Source organism: Tasmannia lanceolata, unplaced genomic scaffold (genome assembly GCF_043159265.1).
Source record: "Tasmannia lanceolata isolate RefF3 unplaced genomic scaffold, GAP_Taslan_0.1 ptg000004l, whole genome shotgun sequence".
Classification (NCBI taxonomy): domain Eukaryota; kingdom Viridiplantae; phylum Streptophyta; class Magnoliopsida; order Canellales; family Winteraceae; genus Tasmannia; species Tasmannia lanceolata.
In genome coordinates, this window is record NW_027518681.1 from 7,560,292 (window position 1) to 7,576,746 (window position 16,455).

Consider the following 16,455-nt stretch of genomic DNA (forward strand, 5'->3'; position numbering starts at 1 on the left):
AGTGAATTAGTGAATTGGACTTTTTAACCAGTTAGGGAACATTTCTTGTGGAGGAAAGATAAAAAACTTTGCTTAATGCTAACCCATCTTAAAAAAACTGAGTAATGCTAATGAAACCAGAGCAAGTCCGAGACGGGAACAGAACAAATGGGTTAGTCCCACCAGGGGCGAAGCCAGAAATTTTGCACAAGGGGGGCAAAACTTATAGTAAATTTTTTGGTCAAGGGTACCGGAAGGGAATCCATGGGACCACACACAAAATTAAGCCTCTGCAATCATTCACAATAAAGACCGACTCCCTTTCATTTCAATTATTTCCATGGTGTCGTTCTCTTGAACTTTCTTAGGTGTCTTCGTCCTATGTGAAAAGGATATCTCAACAGTAAGACACGGCTTACAAAAATTCAGTGGTTTAACTTTTCTTGGATTAAAGATAATTGACGATTAATGGATCTAGGGGCCAAGATCATCCAATCAATGTGGGTGCAACGGGAATGGGCCATACTCGTGAGCTGATCAAATCAATGGATCCAATCCCATACTACACATGGTGAGGGGCAAGAAGCTATATGTTAGTTTGGATGTTGGTGGGTCCCGTAAAGATAATCCCAATCTTCTCTCTCAGGCGAAGATGTAGTTAAAGCTTATCCCAATCAATCTCTCACTGCATTGCAACTAAAAAATTGCCTTAATGACGTTAAAGCTAACTTGTTAAAGAGGAAAACCGTCTAATTAGGAATTATTTATTGGAACGAAAAAATAGCATATAGATAACTGATAAAAGAGGGAAAGCGACAAATTAGGGATTTTTCTTTAACTCTAGTTAAAGAGACGGATTTTATTGCAAGAAAAATGCTAGCTTAGCGAATTTGTAACCAATCAGATCCAAAGTACATTCAAGCGGCTAATTAGCCGCTTGATGCTAGCATTCCTCTAAAAAATAAAGCTATTTTTTTTTTCCAAAAATTAAGGGGGGCAATTGTCCCCCTTCCCTTTCATGTGCCATCGGCCCTGAGTCCCACATCATCACAAGTGATGTAAACCAGCCCTCTGCTTTAGGAAAATCAACAAAAAGTAGATATTTTTGCACACGTGGTAGATTCCCATTGGTGGTGTTACTCTCCGTTACCATGTCATTTTTCCTAAAAAAAAACATAAGGCCCCATTTGACCAATTTCCCTTGTCATTTAGACTGGTTTTTAAAGTTAAGCAAAAGTTTCCATGTTCTTCACGTTTCAGGCCTTGTCATGGGGCACCGAAGTACTGTATATTCTCTTTTCCCTTTGTTTTCTGTGTGAGTGTGGAAAAGAGAGCATAATGAGACAAGAATCCAACTTTGTTAGAGCCTTCTAAGGATTTAAAGTAAGCCCATCATAAACAAAACCATAATTAGTTTGCTAACATCCCTGTTTTAGATACTAAACACTCATCCAGTGGACCCCATGATAGAATTTTCCTAGTGTCATACCTGTTAGAAAATCGTGGTCCTCTAATTAGAGGATTTTAAGTAGTTAACAATTTTATTTTATTTTCGATAGGTAAGCTGGGATTGAACCTCTGACCTCAGGGTGGAAGAACATAGTCTTTACCAATTGAGCTAGAAGCTCAACCCCTGGAGATAAAAAAAAAGATTTGGGTGGAAAAGGCATGTCGTTTTTTTTAAAAACAAATGATAAAAAAAGTCTAATTAAAAGATAGGGGTGGAAATGCCAACATAATGGATGTGCTTAATTTTTCAACTTATATATTGTAGTCATTTTGGGTTAAGTGTACCCATTAGTAGGAATGATAGATGCAAGGCCCTCTTTATGCAAGGGCTAAAGAAGGGCCATAAACGTCATCAAATGCAATCGAATTCAGTTCCTCAACCGACTTGAAAACCGACGTGGATCTATTCAAGAGCCCTTTTCCGGCCCTTGCATAAAGAGGGCCCTTGTATCTATCATTCCTCAATTAGTAAATAGTATTAGATAGTATCTATTAGTTATTATCTTATATTTAGAGATTTAGTAAGAACCTTTATTCTTATTGGCTCTTACTTTATTTAGCTTTATTATGACTCTTTTTTGTTTAGGAAAGTGTCGTAGAAGAGATCTTTTATTAGCATGTAATTTCTATATTTCAAAACATGAATGAAAAATCGTCTTCTCCTTTCTTCTTTTTCTCTCTTATTGTTCTTCTGTTGTTCTTGAGACTATCCCCTGGACATGGGATTATTTGAGTCTCTCTTCCAAGCGTCGTATTAGTTTCCTCTTCTCCAAGTGCCATTTCTTTATCTATAAAAGGAGAAGAGTTCCACCGGGCATGAATATAACACAAGCATACACTTTATCCTTAAATTTTTCGCTCTTTGTTCCTCCGTCTTCCATTCAATGTCTGAGCACAATTTTGAAGTGGCTGGAAAAGGACCAGTAAGCGAGTGCACATCTACTAGAGCCTACAGGCTGTTTTATCTTGGAACGTCGATTTGCAAATCCCAACAATTGAAGAAAATAGGAGAAGAATATGTGTGAAACGACCAAAAGAGATTAGAGGGACAAGATGGCAACGTATTCTAGAATTTGCTGCTTGCCCTTTTAGCTCCAAGCCTATGTATATTTTGATCGCATTTACAAAGATAGAATTAGTAACCACATGTGGTTGATACTAAATCTTATATACATGGTAAGTTGTGGTGATGTCCAATCTCCTAAAGAGAGAAAGAATAGCTATGATTGAAGTAATCCAATCACCTAAATGAAGAAACAAATATACATGCCTATATAGTATCTAAGAATAGAAGGAAAGATCAGCTGCGGAAGGCTATCTTTTATCAAGTTACACTGGAAGGACAAATACAATTCTTAAGGGGAGTGACCAAGTGACACGACTGAGTGTCCTTCCTTCTCCATTCATCAAGCAAAATTTATCTTCAAATCGGCTCTCCATTTAATTAGTATTCTAATTTTCCAACCATCTAAAACTCGTATTAGCCATATTACAGATCATATCCTAATTTTTCAAACAAAAGGTGATTCACTTAATTTCTTACTACTTTGTAAATGTAGTTTTCTTGCATGTTTCCATTTTCAATTTTTTTCACTGCCTCATAGTTTATCGACTCTCTTAACTTAAAGAGAGCTTTCGTGCCTCTCCCTGGTTTCGAGGTGGACTGCCATTTTGTTAGTGAGTTCGTTGCGTTTTCTTTGTCCAATCTAACAGTCAGAGAGGGAATGCCTTCACAAAGGATCTTTCTTTGTCAACCTTTCTTGCATTCAGAGACAAAGTGATGATTCATCCTCTAGTCAGCTTGCAAGGGAATAATAGATCCGCTATATTTTTTGAATTAGTGTATTATTGCCATTGTGGATTACGTAAAACCATTGTTAATGGCTATAAATAATATGGTAAACCTAATTATGATTTAAGAAATTCATATCAAACATATCCAATCTTCACAACATGTGGGTGGTGCGGATGCCGCCGCGCGATTGAACATGTGAGTGGAACTTTTGCTTGCTCACCTGCTTCATTTTGCTTCTTTCACCTTCTCTTTTATTTGTCTTTGTTAATTGAAATTATAGTTTAGGTATCTAGCCCCTAGAAAATTGACTAGAGTCGCCACCTAGGACAGAACTTAAGACCCAAACATGACTCCAGGAACACTTTGCATACCTGAGAGGGCATGTAGCTGAGTTCCATTTTTTTTAAAAACCGATCTGAGAGAGAGAGAGAGAGAGAGAGAGAGAGAGAGAGAGAGAGAGAGAGAGAGAGAGAGAGAGAGAGAGAGAGAGAGAGAGAGAGAGTGGGCCACAGCCTAAATAGGTGGTGCCCCAAAAATTATTTTCATAGGTTGATCCTAACCCTCCGATTTATAGAGGGTTAGGATCAACCCTCTATAAAATCAATCCCTTTGCAGATCAGAGGGTTAGGATCACTCTATGGAAATAATTTTTGGGGCACAACCTATTTAGACTGTGGCCCATCTAATAGAATGTTTGGATCATCCTATGGTGCGGGCCATACTGTACTTTTAATAAAGTGAGGAGTGTGATCATCAAAATAAAGTAGTTCTGATAACAATTCCCAAGACCAATGGTTTTAATCGGTTAATTCGATAAGAATAGAAATGGGTCCATATTTACCAGGCAGGAGTCCAGTAATTGGATGGTTAAGTGGAGCCCAACAGTGGATGGATCATAGCCAAAAAATATCTTGCAGCAAGTAATCCTAACCCTGTTTTGCAAACTTTCTAAGCCGTTCATTTTACACCCGACATTATGATTTGAGGAACGATCTATCTATTGCTGGGCTCAAGACCAACAAATGGATGGTTACATTGAAAGAATTATCCCCATTCGTATTTTTGGCCATGGATCTAATTGGATGTCCTTGGACTTTCCTTGTTTGGATTGGTTTCGCACAAATGAACTACTCAGATTTATATCAATGGGCCAAGCCTTTTAGGAAGACTCAGTATACAAAAATAGGCCCATGAATCATCCATAGCTTTATCCTCGGGCTTTCTACATATATGGGATAGCAATGGGCCTATATATAGGCCGACTAACCCAATAAAAACATTAGTACTAGAGTTTTTTTTAACAAAGTTAAGTGGAATCTGAATCAAGGTGATGGTGCCCAAAATCCGACTGCATATACTAGCCTGGTGGAGCCTATGATCCTGCGCTCACAGAAAAAGCGTTAGTGGGCCCGGAGTTGTGGCTCAGGGCGGCCACTACGACACTAAAGTCAGAGATGGACAACACAGATAAAGGATGATGAGAAGGAGTGAGGGCCAAGGCAAGTTACCAGCAAGATGGGGAGAAGGTTGGATCCTTTTGCTTGAGTGTGTAGATGCCCTTTTATATGGGAGAGGACCCATGATGTCCACGACGCCAGTCGTGCCTTAATTTTGCCCACGTGGGGCGGAGTGGGCGGCAGTTATAATCGTGGGGGAGTGATTCCCTGAATTCCCAGATGGAGATGGGGATGACGGTCTTGGCGGGAACTTTTGAATTCTTTCTATGACGTGTGAGGCGTGTTTATCGCAACGGTTGCCTGGATTTCTTGCTTGGTGGTGGGATTTCTGCAGTTGTGTCTGATTTTCTTGAGAGTCGGTACTGATGTTGGGAAGAGTAGCTTTGGTGAGACGTGTGGCATGGATCTGGCGAGAGAGTTGGGTCGATGTCGATAGTTCCTTTGCATGAATTTATATTGAGCATGTTTTGTATTTGGAGTTGGTGTAAGGGTCAGTACTGTATATGCCACCAACAGTAAAGATGGGTATTTGTCTAAACCATGTTTTTTAGGACAAGTTAAATTTTCTATGGCATACTTGGGCCAGGCTCAAGGTAAAATGGGCTTGTCTTTTCTTTCTTTTTCTTTGGTAGGTAAGCTGGGGTTGAGGCGGACCCCGACCAGATATATTAAAAAGAAAAAGATTACATTCTAGTATATTCAACTCCTGATGCATCGGAGAGGATTACATCAGTCAGGGGGGGAGGGGGATCTAAAGTTGGGGAGGATCGATACACCCTACATTGATAATCGAATTTGGAGAGAATATCTGCAGCTTTGTTTGCTTCTCTCCATGAGTGAGATATATCCCAAGAGTCAAAATGCTGAAGGATCGAGGTGATTGAATCCATAGTCCCTGATATCCTCCACGGACATTTTTGGATGCCTTTAACAACACGCACAGCATGAACGGAATCAGATTCAATCCATATGTGTCTGGTGTTGAGCTCCTTGGCCAGGTTTACTCCATGAAGAACGGCCTCAATTTCCAGCTCGTGAATGGCAGCAGGGGGCATACAAAGAGAATAGCATCCCAGGGGATCCCCTGAACGGTTTCGTATAATGCCCCCCACGGATCCTCCATCAGAGCTTAGAGGCGCATCACAATTCAGCTTCTGATGGAGCCCATCCGACGGATTCCATCTGCAGAATTTGGTGGGCTTTTGTTTCTGGAAAAGAGGGAGATTAAAATTTGAAGCGATCTTGGTCGCAAGATCACTCAAACTATCTTGAAGCTTCAGATGCAGCACTTTGATACGCGTGGACAGAAGGATGCTACTGAGAATATTTTGCTTGTGGGAGGCCTTACCTTCAAACACTCTTTGGTTTCTTTCAAGCCAAATAAAGTAGATGGTAGCAGAGAATGCAATTTTTGCAGTGGTAGCAGCTTGAGTGTTTCCTTTAAATTTCTTCTGTATCCACTCCTCTTCTACAATGAGGGAGGTGAATTGCTTTTTTCTATCAGCAACCCCGAAGGAGGGAACGCCATATCCATGCCGAGAAAGAACAAGAGAAAAAAAGGTGATCCCTCGTTTCCCGGTCAGATGTACAAAGAGGACAGCGGAAATCAGTAGAGGGAGAAAGGAAATGAAGTCTATCTTTTGTTGACAGTTTGTTCTGGATCGCTTGCCATGAAATGAATCTGTGCCTAGGAATGTTGCCTGGAAACCAGATTGAAGAGAATTATTCAACCTTTGGGAGATGAGGGCGAAGAGAGTTCCAGGCACTTTTTCCTGTAAAGATCCCATTATTTGTTTCTTTCCAAATCAGCTTCTCTGAACTATTGGGGGTGAGAATTGCAGATGAGAGTTTGTCCTTCAGCTCTTTTAAATGAGGTTTGTTTTGGATATCTGCGCAGTAACCTCTTTGAATCACCTCCATAACAGTAGCGTTGTTTGGGATATGGTTTCTGATGGTCCCAATGGGCGAGGATGAGCTTATAATTCCCGATGGGAGCCATGGTTGGTGCCAGAAGTTAACGTTTGCTCCATCCCCAATGGCATAGCAAATGAAATTTTTAAGGGATTCTCGGGCTTTGAACATACTTCTCACTGCCCACGAAGGTTTGCTTGGCATTTTTATTAACCAGAAGTTTCTCTTTCTTATGTATTTGGCGAGAAACCAGTGGTTCCAGGGAGTGTCTCTGTTTTGAAGAAGGTTCCACGCATGCTTCATTTGGAAGGCACGGTTGACATCCGCTAGTTTACGAATACCAATACCCCCTTCAATCTTTGGGTGACAAAGAGAGTGCCAAGCAATAGGATGGTATCTGCGCTGAAGGCTGCAACCTGCATATAAAATCTCTTAAAATTCTCTCTACATCATTCAAGGTCTCAGCAGGGATGTGGAAGGCCGAGGTCCAGTACAGCTGGAAGGAGTTTAGCACTGAGTTCACCAATTCAACTCTTCCGGCCCGAGATAAAGTTCTCGTTGTTCGGGCTTGACATTGAAGGAGAGGGAGATTTTTGTCATTAGCCATGCCCATCAAAAGTGGGGTTGATGATCAGGACCGTTGATCTTGTGGGCCATGCCAAACAAAAATCCATCCAATCGAGGGCATGGTCAATTTTTCATGGTGAATTTGCCAAGAAAGGTTCCCGTTGTTCCAAGGGTTAGGATTCAGTGACAGAGTCGGTTGTATTGCTTTCCTTGATACATGTCATTAAATATCCACAATCATCAGCTGTTGTAGAAGCTTATTTGGACAATGGAACCTCCCACATGGATCTATTAAAGATGAACTTCGACAAATCAAGCTTAGGTAATACTGGACCTGCGGGAGTTGGGGGATTCTTAGAGATGAGGTTATGAGACGATAAGGGCCTTCTCGGGTCCAATAGGAATTGCCGACTCCAATGAGACGGAGGTTATGAAGGTATGCCAAGGAATAAAGCTGATGGAGAGAGATATGTTGGACAAGGTCATAGTGGAAGGAGATTAGTTGAACGCCATCAAGTAGGTAGAAGGGAAGGTATCTCTTCCTTGGCGGTTTGCTCATTGGATTGACGAAATTTATGATTGTGTAGTAGCATCCTCTATCTTGTATCATCATATGAGGTGATCAGCTAATTCGGAGGCTGATAGGCTACCAAGGAGGGGTGTTCTAGGGCAGACTTGGAAGTCTTCGGGCGGACTTGGCCCTTGAAGCTTTTGTTTTCGGGTTTCTCTTCTCTTAATTATTATTTTTCTCTCTTGTTTAATCTTTGATTATCTTGATCGTCGGGCCTGATCTTTGTTCCTTCTTCTTTATATTATTAATTGTATTCTTTATCATTCAAAAACAGTAGAAAATTCAGCTGGTGGGAACTGATTTCCACGCTCCCTTGTTTTAATAATGGCGCTCCCTCTTTATATTTAATATAAATTGAGGAGTGCCATCATCAAAATAAGGGCAGTGGGTGGGCCCCATCCGTTTCACTTTCCAGTTTCGACAGCATGAGGTTCACGCCCTGTCATTGAGCACCCAAGTACTTGAATTACCTTTAGCTTTGTTTTTGAAAATGAGTGTTGAAAAGAAATGGAATGAGACAAGAATCCAACTTGTTTCGACCTTTCTAAGATCCAAACCCAGCAAAAAGAAGACAATAATACACTACTTTGCTGTGTAAGATGAATGTGTAAAGCACTTCCTTTTCTTTTTTCTTAGTCATATCATTTAGTATTGGCTCTAATCTTAGTCCATATAACAACTATCTATGTGGTACTAAACTATTCATCCAATGGATCCCACCGTAGCTACAGCATAGCTGAAAAAGCAACTTAAGCAAATGGTCCATGCTTAAATGGTTGGAAAGTTGGAAACTTGACTGGTCAATCTAAAACTCAACCAGATCTGCTCAGTTTGACAGGTGCTGGCTTGGACCATTAAACTGATGGGCCATTATAGGGTAACCCAGTGAGTTTGGGTCTGATGTGGAATGGAGATCCAATCCCCAAGATTGAGGCCTACAAAAATCCAAGGCCCAAAAGAATCATCGGATGAGTTTGAGACCGAGTTTGAGACCAAGGGTAATAGGCCCGACTTGTGATGTCCAAGCCCGCTATCACAAAGTTGGCCCCACCTTAGGATTGGCTATTCTGATTAGAAAAGTTTATCATGAAATTATCTTATCCTTTGCTCATTTGCGTCTAACGACAGGATTCATCAAACACATGTGAAATGAAGGCAAGAGAGAGAATTATTCCACTGTTATTATCATTGCATTGCTTCCTCTGTTTCCCGATACAACTAAACACTCCCTAACCCAAACCTTATTAATCCAAGTAAGCTTTAACTTAAGCTCTAGATTCTATTATACATGCAACCAACAGCTATAGAACACCAAAACCATAGGCCCCGCGTGTGAGCGACCCGATCATCATCGACACTCAAGATACATGTTACACTACTTAGCCCTACATTACATACCTAATTTTTGTACTTACGGTACCCTACCAATCCATGTTCCACTACACTATTTTCATTTGATCACTAGCTAAGCAATATTTACACTTGACTTGCAGTTCTCTTATACCGAACCCACATCCCACGATGTCGGTCATGACTCGACCCCTTCCCACATCCCACCATGTCGGTCATGACTCGACCCCTTGAGCATGTCGCTATAGTGTACGGCCGATAGGGACGCGGGAGATCTCCCTAGCATAAGATGGTAAATTTGATCAATGGCTAGGGCTCATCTTTTCCTTCTTGTCTCCCACTTTCTCATCTTTAACCGTGATGGTAATGAACTTGCAAGCTTCGATGTCCTCCAACATTTGCACCACTGTTCTCATAGACGGCCTCAATGATGGAAGTCTTGCCGTGCACAGAACACCGATCTTCAACACCTTCAACACATCCTCTTTTTGTGACTCTGGAATCCTCGCATCAATCAAACCCATCACACTTTCTTTGCTTGTCATTCTACTTGCGATCCAGTAGACGATATCCTTGTTATCGCCGAATTCCGGTTCGATAGGCCTTTTTCCGGTCACTAGCTCCATAAGAACAACTCCAAAGCTGTAAACATCGCTTTTCTCGTTCACTTTGTAAGTGTACCCATATTCTTCAAAACCAAAAAGAGAGGAAAAATATATTAGTGAATTAAGGACAGCTTCATATGCTGAAACATATACAAAAAATCAGTATATAGATAATCCCCCACGGCCATAACAAGAACATCAAACTAATCAAACGATCCTAACCATTGATTGCATAGGCTGTCCCTAATAAAATTTGCTAATTATTTTCAGTAGGTAAGCTGGGGTTTGGTACCGGTTTATTAGATAAAGAGAAAGACATTACATCCATGGGAATAAGACATCATCCCTAACTCAAAAACACATGAGAAAGGGAGATCTAAAAATTCGGGATAAACAAAACCATAACACTAAATCTAAAAGTTCAAACTGCTAAATACTCGAGTTATATAATTGGCTAGCTTGATGGGAGCATGTTAGAATCTTTGCGAGCATCTGAGGCGATTCTTCTTTGCTAATTAACAGTCCATATCGATGGTCATGATCATTGTTTAAAACTCCGGGGTCAATCCCTGACTCGCCCCAAGTCCACCTTTGATGGATTGAAGTCCAAAGTTCGAGTTTTAGCCCCACTGAGTCAATTGAGAACTCCTTTGACTCGCCTAAGTTAATGAAAATTTGAACTACAAGTCAGGATTGACTCCATTTTAAGCTGGCCAAGTTCTTTGAACATTGACCCATGTACCATTCCCCAAAATTAACAAAGATTAAAATCTTTCCTTTTTTTTGATGGGTTAAAGATTAAAATCTTACCAGGAGCTATGTAACCATGAGTTCCGGCGACAACATGGGTTGAATCCTTCCCGGCGCCACTGGCCTGAACGATCTTGGCGAGCCCAAAATCAGCAATCCGAGGCTTAAAGAACTCATCCAACAGTATATTGCTAGACTTCACATCTCTATGTATAATCGGCCTTTCACATCCATGGTGAAGATACTCCAGCCCTTTAGCGGCCCCCACCGCAATCTCATACCGGGTCCCCCAATCTAGCTCCGTCTTCTTGCACGTGTGCATCCGGTCCCACAAACTCCCATTCGGTAGATACTCGTACACCAAAAGATTTGAATCCTCACTAGTGATACTGCAATACAACTTCACAACGTTCACATGCCGGATTGAGCTCAACGCCGTTACTTCCGCATCAAATTCCGGCGAACATTGCCGTTTTTTTAACATCGCCGAGCTCATTTTCCGGCCAGCTCCGGTGTTGGTATTCCATATGTGCTTTACTGCAAGCTCTTTTCCATCCCTTAAAACGACTTTATAGACGTTTCCTGACCCACCTTTTCCGATCAGATTCTCTTGTTTGACTGAATTTAGGATCTCTTGATCGGTAAAATTCAAAATCTGAAACGATTTTAAATCCCAAGAATCTCTTTTTATCAAACGGTCTTTGTCGTTTTTCCTTTTCTTTACAAAGAGGAAACCACCAAGGGAAATCAGAAACACTGCTGTTGCAGCCAGAATACAAAAGATTAGGGTTCGATGGTTACGAGACTCGACGGAATCTGACCAACATGGCCGGAGGTACGAGATGTCCTGACCACACAGACCTGGATTTCCGGCAAAGCTATTTTTGTAGGCTTGGATTGAAAGAGGTTGGGGAAGAGAGCCCGTTAACCTGTTGTTGGATAGGTCGAAAGAGCTGAGCCTCAAAGATGAGAGACTTGCCGGAATCTCGCCGGAGAGTTGGTTATCTGACAGATTCAATGAGTTGAGAGTTTGCAACGAGCCTAAGCTGGCCGGAATCTGACCGGAGAGAAGATTTCCGGCAACATTTATTTGATTAATCGAAAGACAAGAGGATAAAGACTCAGGTATGTTGCCGGAAAACATGTTTTTCTGTAGATAAAGTTGGTCGAGATTCTTCAATTCTCCAATGCTCGACGGAATATTACCGGAGAATTGATTGAAGCTCAAATCAATAGAATACAGAAAAGTAGCTTTCGAGATTTCCGGTGGTAATTCACCGGAAAATTGATTGTTGTTTATATAGAGTTGATTTAGAGATTGAGCGTTTGCTATATCAGAAGTCACCGAACCTTCGAATGCATTGAATTGGAGATCGATGATGTTGAGATTCGGCAATCCCCAAATTCCTGCCGGAATTTCACCTGAGAGATTGTTGTAAGGAACTCGAAACCTAATAAGAGACTTGCAATTACCATAATTGGATGGGATTTGGCCGGAAAACATATTGTTGAGGAGGAGTAATTTCTTCATAGTGCCTCTCTTGCACATATCAGGAGGGATCGGACCGGTGAAAAAGTTATCAGTGATATCAATGAAATCGAAATCCGACCAGCTTCCGATCGTCTGAGGAAGAGAACCGGAGAAGTTGTTGGAGTACAGAGACAAATTTACCAGATTTCTGAAATTGCCGAACTCAGGAGGAATTTCACCAGACAAAGTGTTATTGAACAGCTGCAGAGTAACGAGATTAGACAAGAACCTCAGCTCCTGTATATTTCCTTCTAGAGAATTTGAATTTGCGTCGAACTTCTGGAGATTTATGAGATTTCCAAATCCAGCCGGGAACTTTCCGACTAAGCGATTTTCGTAGAATTCAAGCATCCAGAGCTTCGTAAGCTTCGTGATCTCCGACGGAATCTCTCCGGTGAGATGATTGGTAGAGAGTTCTAGGTTTATAAGCTCCGTTAAATTTCCAATTCCATGAGGAATTTCTCCTTCCAGAGTACAATTTGATAAATAAAGCCAGTTCAGCTTCTTCAGATTCAAGATCTCATCTGGAAAAGTACTTTTATCAAACGGATTATCTCCAACCCTTAAATCTACAAGCTCAGTTAAATCCTTCAACGAGCTCCATGGAAACAAGCCGGAGAATCCATTGTCGGAAAGATTCAAGTACTGTAATCCGGTGAGAGCGGAAAAATCCGGTACCGGTCCGGTCAATTGGTTAAAAGACAGATCTAACTGTTGTAATTTACCACAGTTGTTCAGATCTGAACTCACTTGTCCGTACAAGTAATTTAACCCGATCGAGAGCTTTTGGAGTGATGGAAGCTTACAGATGGAGTCTAGAGGGAGAATTCCGGTCAATCCTTTTCCATTCAGGTCGATTCCGATTACGGAGGACGAATTGCATGTAATTCCGATGAAATTGCAAGGGGAAGAATCGGATCTCCATGTGATGAAAGCTCTGGGGTTGGAATTTTGAAGCTTGGATTTTAGTTCTAGAAGTGTTTGGAGCTCGTTATTATCGGAACTTGCTGTGGAGAAACATGTGAGAAAAAAGAGGAATTGGAATAGACGGAGAAATATCGGATGATTTCGGTGCCGGACCGACATTTCGGTCTGAACAAAGGAATTTTTCTATGGAAGTTGAAGAAACTTAGAAGGAAAATCTGCTGAAGAGTCCGGATATATTACGACTCTCTCTCTCTCTCTGTTCACACTCCACGTCAAAGGGGCGGCTCCTTTTGTTTAGGGAGATGGTTTTTTTCACCCCCTGTAGGATTATACGCCCCCCTGCCACAGGCCCACAATTCACTTTAGAAGGGGCGCATAATCCTGCTGGGGGTGAAAAAATCATCACCCTTTATGTATTACGTTCTGTGGGTTTTTGTTTCTAGAAAAACTGAAACTAGGAACTGATATTCAAACCCCTTATGTTGATATTACCACCCTTTTTCATAAGTTTTGTTTGCTTCCAAGGCACTGTTTTCTACAAGACTACAACGAGATGCTTTAGTAGGGCTCGAAGATTTTTAATACAATACGGTGGGCCCACTATGTAACAGTAGGTTATACAATCTGGACCATCCATCTAGTAGGCCCCACTTTGGATATCTAAGGGCCCGCATTAACATCAGACAGAATCGGAAGATCTGAATTGTATGTTTTATAGTAGAACGTGGAGTTCTATATTCGGTCGATTTGATCTTTAGAACAACAGAGATTTTTCATGGGACCTGATGGGGTGTGAAAACACCAGCCTTTCACAGGCTGCCACCTGTCCCAGGGTAGGTGAGACCCAGCCTCTCACAGGCTGCCACCTGTCCCAGAGTAGGTGAGACCCAGCCTCTCATAGGCTGCCACCTGTCCCAGAGTAGGTGAGACTCAGCCTCTCACAGGCTGCCACCTGTTCAGAGTAGGTGAGATCCAGCCTCTCACAGGCCGCCACCTGTCCTGGACACCTGTCCAGGACACCTCAACAGATTTTCCTTATAAATAGGGGACTAAAGCTCAGACTAATGGGTAATGCTAAAAACCCTCTTCTCCCTAAAAACTGACATTTCCCTTCACTCTTGCTCATACTGACTTGAGTGTCGAAGGACCTGTCCGGACTAAAATCCGGTCTGGTCTTCTGACCTCGTTTGCCTTGTGCAGGACTAAGCACTCACCACAGGACTCATACTCAACCTCCCTCGACACTCGCTCTCAGTTCTTACGCCACTGCTTTACCTGTTACCGATTTTAGGTCTAACAGATTGGCGCCATCCGTGGGACCAAGAACTAAAAGCTGTTCTTACATATCTCACTTACAAAAATGGCAGGGCGCAAGAGCGCGCGGTTAGCTTCTGCGCAGAACGACCAAGCCGCGCTACCTCGCAGGACCCGGAGCGGTCGAATCGCCTCGATGGTAGTGGCAGCATCTGCTGACCAAAGCCTTTCTCGCTCGGAGCATCACAATCCCGTGCCCACCTCGGAGCAAGTCCAAGCCCTCTTCCAGCAGATGACGGCCCTTGTTGGTCAGTACCAACAACTACTTCAAACACCCCCTCCACCTCCTCCAGAGGCCCCGCGATCTGCCCAAGGAGTCCACAGGGGAGAGTCATCACGTCATGGGGAGGGCAGAACTCACCACTCCGCTAGACAAGTTCATCGCCCCATAGTGAGGCACGCCCAGACAGAACCTCATCACCGCGAAAGATCGCGGTCTCGCTCCACGCAGAGGCGCCAGCCTCACGAAGATCGTTTGCCACCGGCAAAATCTCGGCCTCGTCGTAGGAGTCCGGAAAGTCAGTCTGGTTCTGCGGCAAGTCCATTTGTGGGAAGAATCAGGTCCCCAGACCGCAGAACGGACCCGCTGCTACAGAGAATGCAGGAGATGAACCACCGAATAGAGGAATTGGCGAAGGATCAGAGCCGGCCCGCCTCCAGAGCGTTCTCAAGCAGAACGCCGTTCACTAGTGATGTCCTGAGTGCTCCAGCACCCAGAGGATTTAAATTGCCTGCCGTCCCTCAGTACGACGGCACTACCGATCCCGTGGATCATTTGGAGACATTTAGAACAATGATGCTCCTCCACGGCGCCTCCGACGGCTTCATCTGCAGAGCCTTCCCAACGACGCTCACTGGCGCGGCAAGAGACTGGTACTCCAGGATCAAACCAAACTCCATCAACAATTTCGATGATTTTGGAGAGGATCTGGTCCGCCATTTCATGAGTAGCCGTAGGCCGAAGAAAACGACTGCATCCCTGATGGCCTTGCGACAGGATGATAATGAACCCCTGAAGGTGTTCGTCCGCCGCTTCAACAGGGAGGCACTACAGGTGCCCAATTTAGATCCCTCAGCGGCTATGAACGCACTCCTCACCGGTGCAAGATCTGATGATTTTCGTCGAGCGGTGGCTCGGCAAAATCCGCACTCACTGGCGGATCTCATGGCCGGGGCAGAAGAGTACATAACAGTGGAAGAAACGCTGGCAGCCCTTAACTCAAACCGGAGGATAACCTCTGAAGAGAAGAATCTGCCTAAACAGCGTAGGGAGGATAAACCTCCCAGGAAAGAGAAGTCTCCACCCCCTCAGAGAAGAGAAGAGAACTTCACACCTCTCAATACCTCTAGAAAGCACATACTGGCGGCAATCAGTGAGGAGGAGTTTGTGAAGTGGCCGCCTAGAATGATCTCCAAGGGAAACAGAAGAGATCCTTCAAAGTACTGTCGGTTCCACAAGGACCACGGCCATGACACAGAGGATTGCTGGCAGCTCAAGGGAGAAATTGAGCAGCTGATCAGCCGGGGTTATTTGAAAAAATACATCCAGAGTGACGGCCGCACCCAAGAGCGCAAAGGAAAGAGTCCCCAGGGCCGTAGCCCTCGAAGATCACAGCAGCCCCCTCCTCAGGATAAGACTTCTCAGGTCACCGACGCACAGCCTGAGGCACCCCGCTCTCAACCAAGGGGGGTTATCAATACAATCATGGGCGGACCAGCCGCTGGGGGCACCTCCTCCGCTGCTCGAAAAGCATATGCACGGCAAGTTAACGCCGTTCACACAACCAGCAAAAAGTCAAGAACGGAGAATGAGATCTCCTTCTCGGACGCAGATCTGGACAGCCTTATTTTGCCCCACGACGATGCATTGGTATTAACCATGCTCGTTGCTAACTGGGAGGTAAAGAAAATTCTTGTGGACAACGGGAGCTCAGCGGATATTCTATACTACCACGCCTTCGAGAAAATGATGATAGGCGACGACCGTCTAAGGCCGGCGAACTCAGATTTGTTCGGCTTCTCCGGAGAGGTCGTAAAAGTGGTAGGACAGATCGAGCTCCCTGTTCTTGTCGGAGATTCACCATGTCAAGCGTTCGCCATGGTTAACTTCCTGGTAGTGAAGGCCACCTCGGTCTATAATGCTATCTTGGGACGGCCTGGCCAGAATCTGATCCGAGCAGTCGCCTCAG

The 16,455-nt window shown here is 43.4% G+C and overlaps 1 protein-coding gene across 1 annotated transcript; it reads right to left on the minus strand.

Annotated features, from left to right (window-relative positions):
• Positions 1 to 8,939: 8,939 nt before the first annotated feature.
• On the minus strand, positions 8,940 to 13,166 carry LOC143876187 (receptor-like protein kinase 7). Its single transcript, XM_077377880.1, has 2 exons — positions 10,555 to 13,166; positions 8,940 to 9,827 (listed from the first exon to the last, which is right to left on the minus strand). Exons 1-2 carry the CDS (start codon positions 13,109 to 13,111, stop codon positions 9,442 to 9,444), a joined length of 2,943 nt encoding a protein of 980 aa, XP_077233995.1. The 5' UTR covers positions 13,112 to 13,166; the 3' UTR covers positions 8,940 to 9,441.
• Between the last annotated feature and the right edge of the window lie 3,289 nt (positions 13,167 to 16,455).